The sequence below is a fragment of the Anolis sagrei genome, chromosome 9 (assembly GCF_037176765.1).
Source record: "Anolis sagrei isolate rAnoSag1 chromosome 9, rAnoSag1.mat, whole genome shotgun sequence".
In the NCBI taxonomy this organism is placed as follows: Eukaryota; Metazoa; Chordata; class Lepidosauria; order Squamata; family Dactyloidae; genus Anolis; species Anolis sagrei.
In genome coordinates this window covers 27316054-27335950 of record NC_090029.1, presented here as the reverse complement: position 1 = coordinate 27335950, position 19897 = coordinate 27316054, and the positions used below count along the sequence as shown (strand labels likewise).

At 43.2% G+C, this 19897-nt stretch overlaps 1 protein-coding gene across 2 annotated transcripts in view; it reads right to left on the bottom strand.

Moving 5' to 3' along the window:
- The window catches only part of FBN1 (fibrillin 1), a 264999-nt gene that overhangs the window by 194222 nt on the left and 50880 nt on the right, over positions 1 to 19897 (bottom strand). For both annotated transcript variants that reach the window (XM_067471401.1, XM_067471402.1), the window contains exons 5-6: positions 19581 to 19676; positions 12329 to 12424 (exon numbers count right to left, since the gene is read on the bottom strand). In XM_067471401.1, the coding sequence (XP_067327502.1) occupies positions 12329 to 12424; positions 19581 to 19676 (192 nt within the window). The remainder of the gene's footprint in view (positions 1 to 12328; positions 12425 to 19580; positions 19677 to 19897) is intronic.

The window sequence follows — 19897 nt, the reverse complement described above, 5'->3', positions numbered from 1 at the left end:
TTTGAAAATTAGTATTTTACATTTTGTTCTTATTGGCCAGAGTATAAAAGGCCCCTGACCACTCAAGACATCTCCACTGGGCACAACTGTGTGGCTGTAATGTGGCTGTAAAGAATGATTTTTTTCATTGCCATCACTGCTGCAGAATAGACTGCCCAATGAGCTCTAGCCCATGTTTGGTCAGACTCTCATCCACCATCATTGCTCTAGTCTCTGTCCCACTCAATTCACCACCATCAGCATGGAGCATGGGTTAAACCCTTGTGCCAGCAGAACTGCTGACCAAAAGGTCAGCAGTTTGAATCCAGGAATGAGCAGTCGGGCTTTATTTCCTGAAGAATGGACTGGTTGGATCTTCTGGTGGCCCAAGGTACTCTCAGAACTTTCCTCCAGCACCAGAGTTCAAAAGCGTCTATCTTCCTTCACTCAGCCTTCCTTATGGTCCAGCTCTTACATCCGTAGGTGACTACGGGGAATACCATTGCTTTCACTATGCGGATCTTAGTATGATGTCTCTACTCTTCACTATTTTATCAAGATTGGCCATTGCTCTCCTCTCAAGAAGTAAGCGTCTCCTGATTTCCTGGCCACAGTCTGCATCCGCAGTCATCTTTGCACCTAGAAATACAAAGGCTGTCTCTACCTCCACATTTTCTCCCTCTATCTCCCAGTTGTCAATTATTCTTGTTGCCATAATCTTGGGTTTTTTTATGTTTAACTGCAACCCAGCTTTTGCACTTTCTTCTTTCACCTTGATTAGAAGCTCTTCCTCACTTTTGGCCATCAAAGTGGTAATCATCTGCATATCTAATGTTGTTAATGTTTCTTCCAGCAATTTTAACTCCAGCCTTGCATTTGTCAAACCCTGCACATCACATGATGTGTTCTGCATACAAGTTGAATAGGTTGGGTGAGAGTATACATCCCTGCCGTACGCCTTTCCCAATATCGAACCAGTATGTTGTTCTATGGCCAGTTTTGACTGTTGCTACTTGGTCATGATACAGGTTCCTCAGGAGAGAGACAAGGTGATTTGGTATGCCCACACCACCAAGAACTTGCCACAATTTAATATGATCCACACAGTCAAAGGACTTAGAATCTATATAAATAAAAATGTAATGTTCATTGGTGGGATTAACAGAACTCAAAAACCAGTGGGCGAATTGACATCAAATTTGGATGGCATACACCTAACAACCCAATGTATGTCCTTCACTCATAAAAATACTGAAAAACACAGCAGAAGGGACTTAAAGCCCCAAAAAGGCTAAATGACGAAAAGCTAAATGACAATACAGAAAAAGGGAATAAAGAGGGAGGGAAGGGGAGAGAAAAAAGAAAAAAAGAAAGAAAGAAAGAAGGAAAGGGAGAAGGAAGCATGGAAGCAAAGAGAAGGAAGGAAGGGAAGAGGTAGAGAAGGAAGGAGAGAAAAAAGGAGGGGAAGAAAAAGGGGGAAGAAAGGAAAGTTAGAAAAGGAAGGAAGGAGAGAAGGAAAGAAAAAAGGGAAAGAGGGAAGGAAAGAGGGAGCGAAGGAAGGGGAAGATGTAGTGAAAGAGGGAGGAAAGGAAAGAAGGAAAGAGAGAAGGAAGAAAAGAGAGACAGCAGAAGAGAAAGGAAAGGGGGAATGGAATGAAAGAGATCGAGAAGGAAGAAAGAAGAGAAGGAAAGACGGGGAGGGAGGGAGGAAAGAGGAAATGAAGAAAGGAGGGAAGGAGGGGAAGGAGAGAAAGAGGGAAGGTTGGCCACAGCAACGCGTGGTGGGTACAGCTAGTAGTCAATAAAATTACTTAAGAGTAATTCGGCAGAATTCAATCAAGTTAATGGGTTTTTTGAGGTTCTCCATTTCGATAAGAGATCCATATTTATTTGAAAACGTGACTCTAAAAAAGGTTTCACAGGCTTTAAATCTTCTGAAAACGGACCTCATCCTCTAAAGACAAGAGTTAGTCTTAGAATTTTAGTGTAAATTCCTTACATGCCAATCCTTGGAGCAATCTCTTGGATGGGATTTTTTTCAGCCTTCAGCCTGGTAATACTTTGAGAGTAGCAACGCAATATCCATTCAAAGACTATTTTCAAATGACAAGAGACCCCAAGGTGAAGTGAGAAACCTACTGGCCTGATCATAAACGCATTTAATGATACAGAACAGCCAGCAAGTGAAGCAAAACTGAAGATACTCAGAATCACATCCTCAAATATGTGCCGAAAAGCAAACCCTCACGGATTTCAGTAGGGTTTATTCTGGGTGAGGTTTGCCGTCCTAAATCTCTCACTCCTTCATATTTTATTCAGGCAAAAAAAAATGTAGATCGATATTAAGGAAGAATTGAAAATAAAGTGAAAGATAGAAATCGGATTCTCTGCTTTCAACAGTTTGCAGTCACATTGTTCTGTGAAATCTTTTTCTTCTTCCTTTTTATACCTTATTTAGGCCTCTTTCCCTACAATACTATTCCAGTGCCAAATAGAACAGGCAGTCACCAAATACATAAAAGCTACATGTTTCTTACAAGACTTCCAGCAATCAGCTGGAAACATGAACCAGTCTGCTGCGAATTTTAATTATTTGTGAATATTTGTTTCCGCCCCAATAATAATAATAATAATAATAATAATCAGGATTGAAGAGAAACAACTAAAAAAGATGACATGATATGAGGATTTAAAGATCGAACTGCAAAGACTCTGGCACAAACCAGTCAAGGTGGTCCCAGTGGTGATCGGGACACTGGGTGCAGTGCCTAAAAATATTGGGTGCAGTATTTCTGCAGGTACCGGATATGTGGATATGCGGAGAATCGTGGCAGCAAATCACTGCAAAAGTTCTGTTTGTCCTGGCCAGAGAAAATGTGCTCTCCACCATTTCATGACATTTCTGGCCCACAAACAAAGTTTTTGTCTTCTACTCAAGTGTCACCTTCTTTTAGGGAACCGTCCAACCAGGAACAAACACCTAAAACCCAGGAACAAACTCAGATAAAAAAATCTCATGGTTTCCAATTGCAGGGACATACAGACATGAGGAGATCCACATACAAGGGTTGAATGAAAAGTAATGCCTCCACCTGCGTTACTTGGGTTTGGATGGGAATATTTTAATAAATCAAATGCAGAAATAATCCTTAGAACGTGCTCTTTAACTACCACTATTCACTTTTCCACATAATCACCAGACAATTGGATACATTTCTGCCAACAATGAACAAGGTTTCTGAAGCTATCACAGAAGAAGTCGACACTCTATTCCCGCAACACTCTGTTCCCAACACACAGTTCTCTCATCCTGGATACCCATTGTACACAGATCTTCCGATAGCCAAGCAAAGCAATAATGTGACCCACACATTCTTGTGAAATGCTGATTATTCTTGAAATCTTTCTCTGATGTGATTTTTTTTTGTCTTGTCAGGAGCGACTTGAGAAACTATGGAGTTGCTTCTGGTGTGAGAGAATTGGCCGTCTGCAAGGACGTTGCCCAGGGGATGCCTGGATGATTTGATGTTTTTATCATCTTTGTGGGAGGCTTCTCTCATGTCCCTGCATGAGGAGCTGGAGCTGCTAGAGGGAGCTCATCCGCCTCTCCCTGCAACCTGTCGGTCTTCAGTCCTACTGGCACAGCGGTTTAACCCACTGTGCCACCGGGGCTCATCTGATATGATGATCATCCTGAATCAATCTGTCAACCTTTTGCTTGTGAAACTCAGTGGTTGCTATCACAGGATGTCCAACTCTTTGTCTGTCACGCAAGTGAGATGTTCCCACCTCAACATCTTTAAACTTACTCGCCTGATGACTTACAGTATTCACATCAACACAATCAGCATCAACAGCTTGCATTCTCTGATTAATCTCCTCTGGGGCGACACCTTCTTCTGTGAAGAATTCAATGACTGCAAGTTGCTTAAGTTGCATTGACTGACCATCTGCACAGGGTTTCGTACTTCACACTTTAACAACACAACTGCTCAATGCTAAGGCTTCCTGCCAAAATGGAACTGTACAGGAGAGTCTACTGAACAAGCCAGTACCTGCCGCATACCAGTACTGCCATCTGTTGAGGAGTTACGAAGGTGGAGGCATTACTTTTCATTCAACCCTTGTATTTGGCTCAAATCGACAATATTCCTGCAATTGGAAAACTTGCATTTTTTGCCTTTTGTAGCGATAGCTTCTGTGTTTACAGGGAACGGCATCTGGTCACTCTCCTGTTTGCAGCGGCAGTTCCTGAGATAAAGGTACTGTCTGGACGGGCCGAGAGTTTAACGTCCTGGTTCAATGTTTTCAAAAAGGGAATCAAGGGAGTAGATCTACCAAAATCTCATCTCCAACACAACTCCTCACCAAACCAAAAATTGTTCTGTAGTTAACAAATGCATTTCCTGGAAACCAGTTCTGGTTCATAAAGTATTCTAAAACATCTAAATATTTTGCCCGCATCCATATGTTCCAGTCCTAATTTAAAAGCAATGTAATATTAAAAGGACAAGTTCTGCTTTATCTACACGTTGTTGTTTGCTTTCCATAAATACCACTACAGGACAGATCAAAGTAGGCGACGATTTTTCCACAAACACATATTATACCAGTTAGAAGAAAGAAGAACAGATAATATAGCACTAAAATAGTGCTATTTTAATGCTGGCCACATTTTCCTATTTGCCAAAACTCTTTGGATATGACAATATGTTTACAAAAACTGCAAATTGTGGTATATTTGAACTTGTATTCTATATATAAATTGTAGGATATGTAAATATGCAATCCAGTGAAAATTGCTGAAGCAACTCACAAATTTTATTTTTCAATTAGAGGGACAGATAGAACTAAATTCTGGGGTGAAAAATATCTGGCTATAGAGAAAAATAACTGCACAGGAATGATGCTGGGAAGGAAAACCAGACATTGTTTGCACACGGAGCACACACTCCAAGGAGGCACATGCTGCAGTCTTAATATTTGAAGTGACTGGAGTCCAAACCTACTGTTGTCTGACTCAAGAGGAAACTCTGGGTGGATGACTGATTCCGTCTGTTCTTTCCACTGCACTTATTAGGACCTCATCCTATTTAATTATTTATGTAATTATTTATTGTGTCAGAAGAGAATTGAGAATACAGTTATAATGTATAGAAAAATCATAAACAAGGTTAAAAATGTATTAATTTCCTTTGACCAGAAGCTGGCCACTTGGCACGCCTCTGGTGTCACTGTGAGAAGGTCCTCCATTGTGCATGAGGCAGTGTTCAAGCTGCATTGTGGGGTCCCGCAGGGGTCAATACTATCTCCCATGTTATTTAACATCAACATGAAGCCATTGGGAGAGATCATCTGAAGTTTCGGGGTACGGTGTGACCTGTACACAGATGACGTCCAACTCTGTCACTCCTTTCCACCTGCTAAGGAGGCTGTCCAGGTCCTGAACTGGTGCTTGGCCGCTGTGACGGTCTGGATGACGGCGAACAAATTAAAATTGAATCCAGACAAGACAGAGGTCCTCCTGGTCAGTTGAAAGGCCGAACAGGGGATAGGGTTACAACCTGTGTTGGATGGGGTTACACTCCCCCTGAAGATTGCACCGGGATTGTGGCGCAGCTGGCTGAGTGTCAGCTGCATTAAGGTCATTCTGACCAAAAGGTCATGAGTTCGAAACCAGCCCGGGTTGGAGTGGGTTTCCAACCATTGTGTAGCCCGTTGTCGACCTTTGCAACCCGAAAGACAGTTGCATCTGTCAAGTAGAAAAATAAGGTACCACCTTAAAAGTGTGGGGAGGATAAAAGTAACTAATTTATGAGGCCATAAAGAAGCACTCCAGCGGGGAAGCATGCGAGGAATGCGGAGGTACTTCATCAGCGTCGCAGATGGACGATGAAAGCGACAGCTCCCCTGGTGGCCAGAAAACGTTAAATAGCCTCTGTGTATGTCTGTATATGTTGTACGTCAAAATTGGCATTGAATGTTTGCCATATATGTGTACACTGTAATCCGCCCTGAGTCCCCTGCGGGGTGAGAAGGGCGGAATATAAAAGCTGTAAATAAATAAATAAAAATAAATAAATAAAGATGCAGGTCCACAGTTTGGGAGTAATCCTGGACTCATAACTGAGCCTGGAATCCCAGGTCTCGGTGGTGGCAGGGAGAGCTTTGGCACAATTAAAACTTGTGCGCCAGCTGTGCCCGCTTCTTGGGAAGTTTGACTTGGCCACAGTAGTCCACGCTCTGGTTATATCCCGTATAGGCTACTGCAACGCTCTCTACGTGGGTTGCCTTTGAAGACTGTTCGGAAGCTTCAAATGGTCCAACGGGCGGCAGCCAGGTTGCTAATAGGAGTGGCGTTCAGGGAGCACACAACTCCTATGTTGCGCTAGCTCCACTGGCTGCCAATCTGCTACCGAGCACAATTCAAAGTGCTGGATAAACTACTGCAATGCTCTCTACGTGGGTTGCCTTTGAAGACTGTTCGGAAGCTTCAAATGGTCCAACGGGCGGCAGCCAGGTTGCTAACAGAAGCGGCACCCAGGGAGCATACAACTCCTCTGTTGCGCCAGCTCCACTGGCTGCCAATTTGCTACCAAGCACAATTCAAAGTGCTGGCTTTAGCCTATAAAGCCTTAAATGGTTCTGGCCCTGCTTACCTGTCCGAACGTATCTCTCCTTACGAACCCTCTAGGAATTTAAGATCTTCTGGGGAGGCCCTGCTCTCAGCCCTGCCATCTTCACTGGCTCAATTGGTGGGGACAAGGGATAGGGCCTTCTCAGCGGTGGCCCCTCGGTTGTAGAATGCCCTCCCCAGGGACATTAGATCAGCCTCCACCATCTTAACATTTCGCAAAAAAGTTAAAACCTGGTTAAATGAGCAGGCCTTCCCAAACGCTGTGTAGCTATGAAACTCTGATCTCGGAACGGTTGGACAATGTGACTGAACAATGACTGATTAATGAAATGTGGAGGACTTATGGTTTTTTATTATGTTTATTGATGTTAATTGTAATGAACTTTTTAAATCTATGTTAAATGTTTTTAATGTTTAAACTATTTTTGTACTGTTGTGGGCATCGAATTGTGCCGTTTTGTAAACGGCCATGAGCTGCCCTCGGGCTGAGAATGGCGGTATAGAAGCGTAGTAAATAAATAAATAAATAAAATTGTAGTACTAGGGTTGAATGAAAACTAATGCCTCCACCTTCATAACTCCTCAACAGATGGCAGTACTGGCAGTACTGGCATATCAGTCTGTGTCAAAAGAGTTCATTTAAGGGGAAAACACAAGCAAAATGGACATGGAATTAGAGGCAACTTGATAACGTTTACTCTTTTCTTCGAAATCTGGAATGGATTTGTTTTGGATATCTATCTTTTCAGGGCTATTTTCAATGACTTGTGTAGCTTAGACACCATGAGTGTATGCTGTTGTTTAAAACATTTTCCTTGTTAATATAAAACCTATGTAGCCTGTAATGTATTGGCTTTATCTATATAATACGAGGGTTGAATGAAAAATAATGCCTCCACCTTCGTAACGCCTCAACAGATGGCAGTACTGGTATGCGGCAGGTACTGGCTTGTTCAGTAAACTCTCCTCTACAGTTCCAATTTGCCTGGAAGCCTTAGCATTGAATGGTTGTGTTGTTAAAGTGCAAAGTATGGAACACTGCACAGAAAGTCGTTCAATGTGACTTAAGCAACATGCAGTCATTGAATTATTGACAGCAGAAGGTGTCACCTCAACATCATTAAACTTACTCGCCCCATGCCACACAGTACTCACATCAACATAATTACCATAAACAGCTTGCATTCCCTGATGAATCTCCTTTGGAGTGACACCTTCTGTTTCATTTGAAAAAATGCTGATGTTAATGCAAGAGATAATGTAATTTTAATGCAAAAGAACAAGCCATATGTGGAACCTTTTGCCACATATGCCTGGCATGAGTACTATACACCTTGAATGATCAGGAGGGAGGGGCACTATTGGCTGCTTTTCTGCAAAATGCCTTAAGTCTTCCCCAGAGGAAGAGTCTGAACATCTGACTTATAGCCAGCTGCAAAAGACTTCTCTTTGCTAAAGAAACATTGACTAGTTCCCACTCTGTGGCTCCACACAGTATATAAAGAGTCATATTTATACCAACTCTTACACTTGGCTCCTTAGGTAACCACCCAGTTTTTCCTCTGTGGCAGAGTTAATCATAATGTTGGAACCAATCCTACCTGTTCTTAGCTGTTTGCATCCAAACTAGAAATATATAGGACTATTGGAGGTCAGTAAAGAGCCCCCCTTTTTTGTTGTTGTTCTCAGGAGCGACTTGAGAAACTGCAAGTCGCTTCTGGTGTGAGAGAATTGGCTGTCTGCAAGGACGTTGCCCAGGGGACACCCGGATGATTTGATGTTTTTATCATCCTTGTGGGAGGCTTCTCTCATGTCCCCGCATGAGGAGCTGGAGTTGATAGAGGGAGCTCATCCTCCTCTCCCCGGATTCGAACCTGCAACCTGTCGGTCTTCAGTCCTGCCGGCACAGGGGTTTAACCCACTGCACCACTGGGGGCTCCTATGTTTTCCCCTGACATTAAGTCAAATCATGTTCAACTCCGGGGAGTGGTGCTCATCTCCATTTCTAAGCCAAAGAGCTGACGTTGTCCATAGACACCTCCAAGGTCATGTGGCCAGCATGACTGCACAGAGTGACATTACCTTCCTGCAGAAGCAGTACCTATTGATCTACTCACATTTGCATGATTTCGAACTACTAGGTTGGCAGAAGCTGGGGCTAACAGTGGGAGCTCACCCTTCTCCCCAGATTCGAATCGCTAACTGTTTGATCAGCAAGTTCAGCAGCTCAGCAGTTTAACCCGCTGCGCCATCAGGGGCTCCCACACATATATATACTTACATATAACATATTATTAAAAGAGGAAAAACGGGAAGTTGGATTTGCTCGACTGAATGTATAATACTCTAATTTATATCTAATCTATCATATATATATTTTCCAGACACCATGTTAGCCCTTGCGTCCAAATTAAAACATATGTTATCTTCAAAAATCCGCCTCCACCCAAAAAAACCCCCAAACAAACGATAATTGCAGTTAAACAGCTCTTGCTGTCATCTCACTCCAGAACACTGTTAAACTTGATTTAATTTCCTTGAAACTACTTCACTGGAGCAGATAAAGTAGGGCTGTGTTCTCATCTGGAAACAGCTGTGCGCGTCGCTATGGCTACCCAAAGCAAAAAAGAAAAAGTTCGCCGCACTGATAGCAAATGCACACAAGTTTTACAGAAGACGAACTCGGCAAAGCTAGTCAAAACAAAGCAGGAGACGCAAAGCCAGGACGGAGCATAACACCGGTACTTAAGTGTGGCTCCGGTTGCCAGAAATACTGCCCAAGACATTTTTTGTATATTAAACAGCGAGCTAAAATGTACTTGATTATATTTCTTTTATTAGCCTCCCTTTGCGTTTAAGTATAGAACAAAGTACATGTCTACATTTCATGCGCCTTTCGTCCTTGCCTTTTAAATAAAGCATGTGTCACCTTTCATATCAAGGTGCCAGCAAAGGCTGACTTAAACTAAATACAATATTCGACATCTCTTGAGACCTTGCTTTCCATCTAGAGAGGTTCGCAGAAGATTCACCCAACAATCTGAACAGATTACAGAGATGATTGGCCAAAACTAACAAAATGAAGTTCAACAGGGACAAATGCAAGAGACTCCACTTAGGCAGAAATAATGAAATGCAAAAATACAGAATGGGGGACGATGCCTGGTTCGAGAGCAGTACGTGTGAAAAAGATCTTGGGGTTCTCATGGACAAAAAGTTAAACATGAGCCAACAATGTGATGTGGCAGCAAAAAAAAGCCAATGGGATTTTGGCCTGTATCAATAGGAGCATAGTGTCTAGATCTAGGGAAGTTATGCTACCCCTCTATTCTGCTCTGGTTAGATCACACCTGGAATATTGTGTCCAATTCTGGGCACCACAATTCAAGAGAGATATTGACAAGCTGGAATGTGTCCAGAGGAGGGCGACTAAAATGATCAAGGGTCTAGAGAACAAGCACTATTAGGAGCGGCTTAAAGAACTGGGCATGTTTAGCTTCAAAAGATAAGGCTAAGAAGAGACATGATTACCATGTATAAATACGTGAGAGGAAGTCATAGGGAGGAGGGAACAAGCTAGAGACTGGGATGCCAGTCAAACTACAAGAAAGGAGATTCCATCTGAACATGAGGAAGAACTTCCTGACTGTGAGAGCCATTCAGCAGTGGAACTCTCTGCCCAGGAGTGTGTTGGAGGCTCCTTCTTTGGAAGCTTTTAAACAGAGGCTGGATGGCCATCTGTCAGGGGTGCTCTGAATGCAAATTTCCTGCTTCTTGACTGGATGGTCCATGAAGTCTCTTCCAACTATGATTCTATGATTCTATGAACTATCCATCATAAATATCTCTGCTATTAATAAAGGCTCCAACAGAAACAACCAATTACTATGGAAACCATATCCACATCCATTGCGATGCCTCTAATATTTCAGTTCCTTTCACTTCATCACATTTACTAAATTCCACTGAGTCCTACACTTAAAATCTGCTAGCCCACTGTGTTCATCACATTAGGTTGGGTTCAAGTGTAGGGTAGAGCATTATTTCTCTACTTTAAGCATGGGGAAAAGCATTCTTTTCAAACGTTTCAGGAAATGGTGGGGAAGTGGATTTTTGGGGAATGATCCAGATGAATGGCCAATTCAGTAATGGGATGACATTAGTTGCTCTCAGGATTAAAATGAGTCATTTCCCCAATTTGTGGGAGGGGAAATTGTGGGAGGAGCCAAGATACCCTTGTTAGGGAAAGTTAGGGAAAGTTTATTGTGCCATGTCTCCATGATGTGCAGGCCTGGGAGTTATACTTTCCCAAGGTCCGTACCCTTCCCTGGGTGAATTTACACTATGGAATAAATGCTCTTGGACCCCACTTTAAATACCATAGCTCCATAATATGCGTTTCTGGGAGTTGTAATTTCCCAAGGTACATACCCTTCTCTGTGTTCATCTGAACTGGAGAATAAATGAAGTTGGTACCCATTTTAAATGCCTTATTATTATTATTATTATTATTATTATTATTATTCTGACACAAAAACACAGTATGTTACAGCAAACGAGATATATATGCTGGATTTTGTATCAGAAAATCACATTATTATTGTGGTGGTACGACTGTACCAAAAGCTCCAACTTCCTTTTCTTTCTTTGAGTGTTTGCATGTATTCCAAAGTTCCATGCATTTTGCAATAAGGTGGCTTCCCTTGGTTTGCAATTATAGGGCCAATGACCCATCAATCATCATTAGGTTCTTTAGTTCCGCCCCTTTCCCCAGGGTTCAGGAAGGAAAGGGAGCCATTTTAGCTCAGTCTTATAGTTGAAAGCTTAGCTACAGGATGTGAATCAGCTCCACCTGTAGAGAAGCTTCGTTTCTTACGAAATTCCTGGGGAAAACACTTCCAAAGGACTCCAGCTGGAGAATCTACAAAGCCTTGGCTGGTAGGTCTACTGAGGACCCAAGAAGTAGTTTGGAGCCAGGAGTAGGGCTCACACCAGCAAAGTTTAGAAAGTAGATAGCGCAAGGAGGGGTTAAAAAGGGTTTTCCTCTTAAAGAAAAGAAACAGTTCACGAAGCCAGTTGCCTGTCCTTTGTGGACAAGATTAAGAAAGCCACCAGTTGATTCAAAGCCTTGAAGTATTTGCTTGACTTCTTGAAGATCTAAGAAGTATTTGATTGTTTTGTTGAAGACCTAAGCAATAATATAGGACCTTGTAAAACCTTTCAAGTTTCTAAAGACTTTGTATAGGAAAATCCTTAGGGCCTCTTAGCTGAGGCACCCCGGCTTCCCGCTGGGCACAAAGAGCACGTCCTGCTCAAAAGCCAATTGCTATAGGCCCAGTGCATGACAACAGTATTATTATTATTATTATTATTATTATTATTATGCCATGGCTCCATGCAATGGAGTCCTCCTGGGAGTTATATTTCCCAAGGTTCATAACCTTCTCTGTGTGCATCTGAACTGGAGAATAAATGCAGTTGGGACCCATTTTAAATGCATTATTGTTGTTGTTGTTGTTATTATTATTTTACTGACACAAAAATGTCACAGCAAACAAGAGACATATGTTGGATTTTGTATCAGAAAATCACAGTCTAAAATACCTGGAGGGCCAAAGTTTGCCTATGCCTGTATTAGATGCATTTGAACTGAATTGTCTTCAGCAACAGCAGCAAGTTTTTACATTTGAGAAAAAGGCAAACTTTGCCTACCTCTTTCACACTGAGGTCCAGTAAAGCCGTAAGTGCAGGCACACCTGTTTGGGGCAACACACCTTCCTCCATTCAAGCACCCGTTTTCACAGACAGCTGCAAGGAAAAAGAGCAAAAGCATTAGATGTAAACTTTCATCTGCAAACTTTACAAGAGAGAGGTAGTTTTATCAGACAGCTTTGCCATTTATCAAAACTTATCTTCGAGTAATTAGTTGCCTTTGGAGAGTTTGAGAAGACTCTCATTAGCATCCACCTATTCCTCCCTTCCTGGTTCATTCTCATAGGATCACACCAGGTCAGAATGCTTGTTTGCCTAGCACACTTCCAGAACCATCTGTTTTGACTGGCAATGGCTCTCTGGGATCCAGACGCTGAAAGATCAAGAGTTCAGGCTTTCAAATCACCTGATTCCATTATGATCCTGTTCACAGTAGATGCCAGCAGCTGAAGCTGGAGCAAACTGCATGCTAGCCTTTGCAGACAGTTACTTTTATAAAGAAGGAATATATAGTCAGGCCTCCACATTCGCTGGGGTTAGGGGCAAGGGAAGGTGGTGAAGGTGAAAAAACACAGCTAAAGAAATTGCTATGGTATGTTCAAACACAGGGAACATCTCTCTAGAACAGGTATGGGGAAACCCTGGCCCGGTTTGGGATCTTTTCTCAGGCCCTCCTTTCTCTCACCATCCTATCCTTTCCTTCCTTCCTTCCTTCCTTCCTTCCTTCCTTCCTTCCTTCCTTCCTTCCTTCTCTCTTTCCTTCCTCCTTCCCTCCCTCTTTCTCCTTCCTTCCTTCCCTCTTCCCTTTATCCTTCCCTTCCTTTCTTCCTTCAATCCTTCTCTTCATCCCTTCCTTCCTTCTCTTTCTCCTTCTTCCTTCCCTTCCTTCCTTCCCTTCCCTTTCCTTCCCTTCCACCCTTCATTCCCTCTTTCCTTCCTCCTTCCCTCCCGCTTTCTCCTTCCATCCCTCCCTTCCTCCTCTTTTTCCTTCCTCCTATCCTCCCTCCCTCCCTCCCTCCCTCCCTCCCTTCCTTCCTTCCATCCATCCATCCTTCACTTCCACCCTTTCATCCTTTCATCCTTCATTCCCTCTTTCCTTCCTCCTTTCCTCCCTCCCTCTTTTTCCTTCCATCCCTCCCTTCTCCCTTTCTTCCTTCTCTTTTTCCTCCTTCCTTCCTTTCTTCATTCCCTCATTCCTTCCTCCTTACCTCCCTTCTTCTCCATCCATACCTTCTTCCTCCCTTTCTTCATTCTCTTTTTCCTTCCTCCTTTCCTTCCTTCCTTCCTTCCATCCATCCTTCACTTCCACCCTTCCATCCTTCCTTCATTCCCTCTTTCCTTCCTCCTTCCCTTCCTCTCTCTTTTTCCTTCAATCCCTCCCTCCCTTCTTTCCTTCCTTCCTTTCTTCATTCCCTTTCCTCCCTCCCTCTTTCTCCTCCCATACCTCCTTCCTCCCTTTCTTCCTTCTCTTTTTTCCTTCCTCCTTCCCTTCCTTCCTTCCTTTCTTCATTCCTTCTTTCCTCCCTCCTTCCCTCTCTTCCTCTTTCTCCTTCCATCCCTCTCTTCCTCCCTTTTGTCCTTCCTTCTTTCTCTCTTTCCTTCCTCCTTCACTTCCTTCCTTCCATCACTGGGTAGCCAGTCCTCTGAGCATGGCTAGCATGCGGCCGTCAAGTTAGAATGTTTTCCCATGCTTGCTCTAGGAACTTCTAGGTCTTCCAGCACAACTCTAAAGTTAACATCTGCTGGATGTTCCTTAAGCGGCTGGGGGATAAAAGGAAAGGATCTGAGGCTGTTAGGAATTGTGGGAGTTGGAGTCCAAAACACCTGGAGGGAAGGCCAAAGTTTGCCCATGCCTGACCTAGAGCATGTTCACAACCTATGGCCCTCCAGATGTTTTGGACTTCAACTCCCATAATTCCTAACCATTGGACACACTGGCTAGGACTTCTGGGAGTTGGAGTCCCAAACATCCAGAGAGCTGCAAGTTCTGCATGCCTGACCTAGCAACTCATAGAGAGATGTTCTCTCTGAATATCTCTTGGTCATCCACCATGACTGCAAGAAGTTGACCATAAGAGTCACACTGGAGGACTTAAGAGATCCCCAGAGAAAGCCTTCGACAACACAAATGTGCAAAACATTGCTAATCTCAGAGACAAGAAATGACAAGCTGTCAGTCTTCTAGGACTCATTGTATGTAGGTTCGAGAATTGAGAGTTTTGTGTATAGGAAATGAAAATTCCCATATAAAAACGTATTTCTCCATTCCCTGTCTGTTTGCTCTCTCTAGGAAACCACACACAAAACTGCACAACTAGAATTACAGGCTTCTTTCGAAGAATAGCATTTGCAGCTAAACGCATTATTACAAATCCACATTGCTTGGCACAAGTCCTTGTTGGAAAATGGATGGCCTGAGACTCTCAACAGACTTACTCATTTTGACTGACAAGGAAGCCTTTGCCAGGCACTCTGAACTACTTATCAAATACACTTGTAATCACACATTTCAGAAGAGACTAACATCAAACTCGGATACGAGGGTTGAATGAAAAGTAATGCCTCCACCTTCGTAACTCCTCAACAAATGGCAGTATAGATATGCAGCAGGTACTGGCTTGTTCAGTAGACACTCCTCTACAGCTCCATTTTGGCGGGAAGCCTTAGCATTGAATGGTTATGTTGTTAAAGTGCGAAGTATGGAATCCTGCACAGACGGTCGGTCAATGCGACTTAAGCAACGTGCAGTCATTGAATTCTTGAGAGCAGGTGTCATCCCAAAAGAGATTCATCAGAGAATGCAAGCTATTTATGGTGATTGTGTTGATGTGAGTGCTGTGTGTCGTTGGGCGAGTAAGTTTAAAGATGTTGAGGTCACACCATCTGCTGTCAAGAATGGCTGCCAGTTTGCTACTGGGCACAATTCAAAGTGCTGGCTTTAGCCTTTAAAGCCCTAAATGGTTCTGGCCCAGCTTACCTGTTCGAACACATCTTTCCCTATGAACCATTGAGGTCTCTAAGATCATATGGGGAGGCCCTGCCTCCTTCACTGATGCGACTGCCGGGAATGAGAGACAGGGCCTTCTCAGCGGTGGCCCCTTGGCTATGTAACACCCTCCTTATTTATTTATTTATTTCCTATATTTATACCCCACTCTTCTCACCCCCAAGGGGGAATATCAGATTGACCCCTTCCTTCCTAACATTTCAAAAAAGAGTTAAAACCTGGCTCTTTGAGCAAGCATTCGCAAATGCAGTGTAACACGCTAATTTAGATCCATGGAACAATTGGACGATGCGACTGGAAAATGATTGTAGTAATGAGATGCTGAAGATTTGTGTTTTATTGCTTTTATTGTTTTTATATGTTTTATGTTATATGTTAATATTTTAACTATATTTTATGTTGTTGGGGGCATTGAATTATGCCTATTGTAAACTGACTTGAGTCGCCTTCGGGCTGAGAAAGGCGATATATAAATATAGTAAATAAAGAGATAAATAAATTTAACAACGTAACTGTTCAATGCTAAGGCTTACCACCAAAATTGAACTGTAGAGGAGAGTCTACTGAACAGCTGAGGACGTGATCTATTGTTTCATCTGCTTCCTTGCAGAGTCTACACTTGGGATCTGTTGTGGACTTTTCAATTCTGGCTTTGATGGCATTGGTTCGAATGGCTTGTTCTTGGGCTGCCAGAATCAGGCCCTCCTTCATCTCCTTTTTCAAAGTTCCACTTGTGAGCCACAGTCATGTTTTTTCTTTGTCAATTTGGTTCTCACTTTTCCCCAGGAACTGTCCATGGAGAGCTTTCTTTCGCCAGTTTTCTCTTCTGCCCTGCATTGTGTTTTTACGGTAATTCACTCTTTGTCTTTTGCACTTGGAGCAGTTTACTACTCTTGACTTCCCTTAATGTTGGTTCTTGACTGCCTTTCACATAATCTGCTAGTGCATGTTTCTCTTCTACCATTTGTTTCACTTGTAGAAGTCCTCTGCCTCCTGATTTTCTGGGCAGGTAAAGTCTGTCAACATCACTACGCGAGTGTAATGAGTAGTGGATTGTCATCGTTGTTGTTGTTATTTATTTATTATTTATTTACAGTATTTATTTACAGCCAGGAGGGAGGGAGCGGATGTTACCTCATTTGGGAGAGTGTTCCATAGGTGGGGGGCCACAGCCAAGAAGGCTCTGTCTCTCGTCCCTGCCAGGCACATTTGCGCTGTTGACGGGAGCGAGAGCAGGGTCTCCTCGGATGATCTTAGATTTCGAGGTGGGACATAGGAGCAAATGCATTCAGACAAGTAAGCTGGGCCAGAACCATATAGAGCTTTATAGGTCAAAACCAGCACTTTGAATTGGGCTCAGAGATGGACCAGCAGCCAGTGGAGCTGGCATAACAAGGGGGTGGTATGCTCCCTGTATGCTGCCCCAGTTAGTAATCTGGCTGCTGCCCGTTGGACTAGCTGAAGTTTCCGAACCGTCTTCAAAAGTTGTTGTTGTTATTATTTTGAGGACCGCTCTCACAGTCTCATATCCAACATCTAGTGTTTCCCAGACGATACATGGCACAACAACTGTAGTTAAGCATACATTACATGATCTGTACAAATACCTCATCTAACTTGGAAGATCTAGACCAGTGGTTCTCACCCTGTGGTTCCCCAAATGTTTTGGCCTTCAACTCCAAGAAATCCTAACAGCTAGTAAAGTACCGGGACTGTGGCACAGCTGACTGGGAATCAGCTGCATTAAGATCACTACTGACCGAAAAGTCATGAATTCGAAGCCAGCCCGAGTCAGAGTGAGCTTCTGACCAATTTGTGTAGCTTGCTGTTGACCTTTGCAGCCCCAAAGACAGGAAAATCTCCTATACATACCAAGCCCTAGGGAGATACACCTGGAAGCTACAAGGCGCAGAGCTTTTTCGACCCATGCTCCAATTCTGTGGAACTCATTCCCTCCATATATTAGAGCAATGTCGGAGTTGCGACCTTTTGTAAAAGCGCTCAAGACTTTGCTGTTTGGTTGTGCATTTAAGTAAAGTGATCAGATCTAATTTGCCAAATAGTCACTGTTGGATGTTTTTATGTTGAATGTTTTTATATTGTGAAATGCTATTTTAAATTGTAAGTCGCTCGGAGCACCTTGGTGGAGAGCGACTAATTAAGAAATAAAGTGAAGTGAAGTGAAGTTGCATCTGTCAAGTAGGAAATTTAGGTACCGCTTATGTGGGGAGGCTAATTTAACTAATTTACGAGGCCATAAAAATCTCCAGCAAGCAAGCAAAGAATGAGGAAGTACTCCATCAGTGTCTCAAATGGACGGTGAAGCAACAGCTCCCCTGGTGGCCAGAACACTCTCATGAAAACCTGGAATGTCAAATAGCCTCTGAGTGTCTCTCTATTATGTTGTGTGTCTATGGCATTGAATGTTTGCCATGTATATGTACATTGTAATCCACCTGAGTTCCCTGCGGGGTGAGAAGGGCGGAATATAAATATTGTAAATAAATAAATAAACTGGTTAGGGTTTCTAGGAGCTGTAGGTGTGCTGTACAGCTGTACCAGAAACTCCCACTTTATTTGCTTTGTATTAAGTGTTTGCTTGCAGCCCAAGGCTTGGGATTCTGCAGAAGGGTGGCTTCCTGTTAAAGTTTGCAGTTATAGGGCAGGCCACCTGTCCATCATCATTAGGTTCCTTAGTTCCACCCCCTTTTTGGGTTTTGAGAAGGGAAGGGAGCCATTTTCAGTCAGTCACACACAAGGAAGCTAGTCTATAGGTCGTAGACAGCTTGTCCCGTAGAAAAAGCTTCATTCCTCAAGATCATCCAGGGACCATCCGGTGATCATCTGGGGATCATTCAGGGAAATAGAAAGAGAAGGAAAATATCCCAAAGGCTCTGACTGAGAGCTCACAGCCTCTCAGCCTCACAGCACCAGAGGGGAAAACAGCCCTGAAGTTCCCACAGGACAGCATTACAGAACCACGGAATTCCAGCTGAAATATCTTCAAGCCTTGGCTGGTAGGTTTACTCGATGTCCAGACGCATTTGGGATCGGTACTAAGACCCAGACCAGTGAGGCCCAGATGATAGACAGCCTGGGAGAGATTATAAAGGGTTCTTCCTCATGCTGAGAAAGTACAGTTAATCCAAGTCGGTGCCAGTCTCTTAAAGACTAGAATAAGAAAGCCTTGAAGTGTTGTTTGAAGATTTGTTATTTGTTCCTTAATAAAGACTTTGTTGTACCATTAAAGACTCTAAAGACCATCACTTCAGGAAATCCCTAAGAATCTCTCTTTGAGGCACCCTGGCTTCCCACTGGGTTTAAAGTATACGTCCTATAGAATAAAGACAATTTGTTCAGACCCAGTGCGCGACAGAACAGTAGGCCAAAACACCTGGGGACACACAGTTTGAGAACCACTGATTCTAGACTCACTGGGGTTTACCAAAGAGCTCCATGCCAAACTTGATGCCTGAATTGATGCTTACAACACATTCTTCAAGAGTCCCTCTGCAGTTTATTCTCCATATGCAATGTGGCAGGATGGGCATCCCACAACAGACAGGTTCTAAGTAACCACATCCCTTTCAAAGTCTTGGAGAATTGTCGGAAAGCAAGAACAGCAACACTGAGCATTATCCAATTACTATGAATTTGTCTGATGCTAATTTTAATTGTTCTAGTCAGAAAGAATTCTTCTGGCATCCACTGCAAAGTCACGTGCCACAGCTGAAAAATTCCACTGCAGTCAACCAGCAGCCCAGAGTTCGCGGAGTACAACAGATGCACTGCTTTCCAAAGAAATAACCACGTGAGTCAGTTGCAGAATTAAAAAGGGTGGCAACCCATCACTCTTCCTGTTGCTACTGATACATGCATTTCAACCACATTCCTTTCCTACACAGAAAGTACTAAATCCACACTTCTTAACTTTAAAGAAGTGGGCTGCACCATGGTGGAAACCATGCCAACTGCGTCCTAACAATTATATTACATTTGGTTCTTGTGGGTTTTTTCGGGCTATAGGGCCATGTTCTAGAGGCATTTCTCCTGACGTTTCGCCTGCATCTATGGCAAGCATCCTCAGAGGTAGTGAGGTCACTACCTCTGAGGATGCTTGCCATAGATGCAGGCGAAACGTCAGGAGAAATGCCTCTAGAACATGGCCCTATAGCCTGAAAAAACTTACAAGAACCTAGTAATTCCAGCCATGAAAGCCTTCGACAATATATTGCATTTACTTACGTTGTCCACAGTGCGTCCCAGCATATCCCTTCTGACAGAGGCAATGGTCATCACTACAAGTGCCGCCATTCATACACCTGATGTTGCAGTGTTGAACTAGAAAAGAAAGACAACACATTACTCAACTGTATAATATCTAGAGCAGAACCATCAAAGAACCTGGATCTCACCCTGAGTGAAATCAAAACCCTATTCAATTAATGACACAGCACTGCACTTTCATCCCATGCCCTTGTCCCTTAGCTACAATTTGCATGATCCCATTCCCTTGTCTTGTTTATAGTCTAGCCATGTCTTACAATAGTTGTTACCATAGG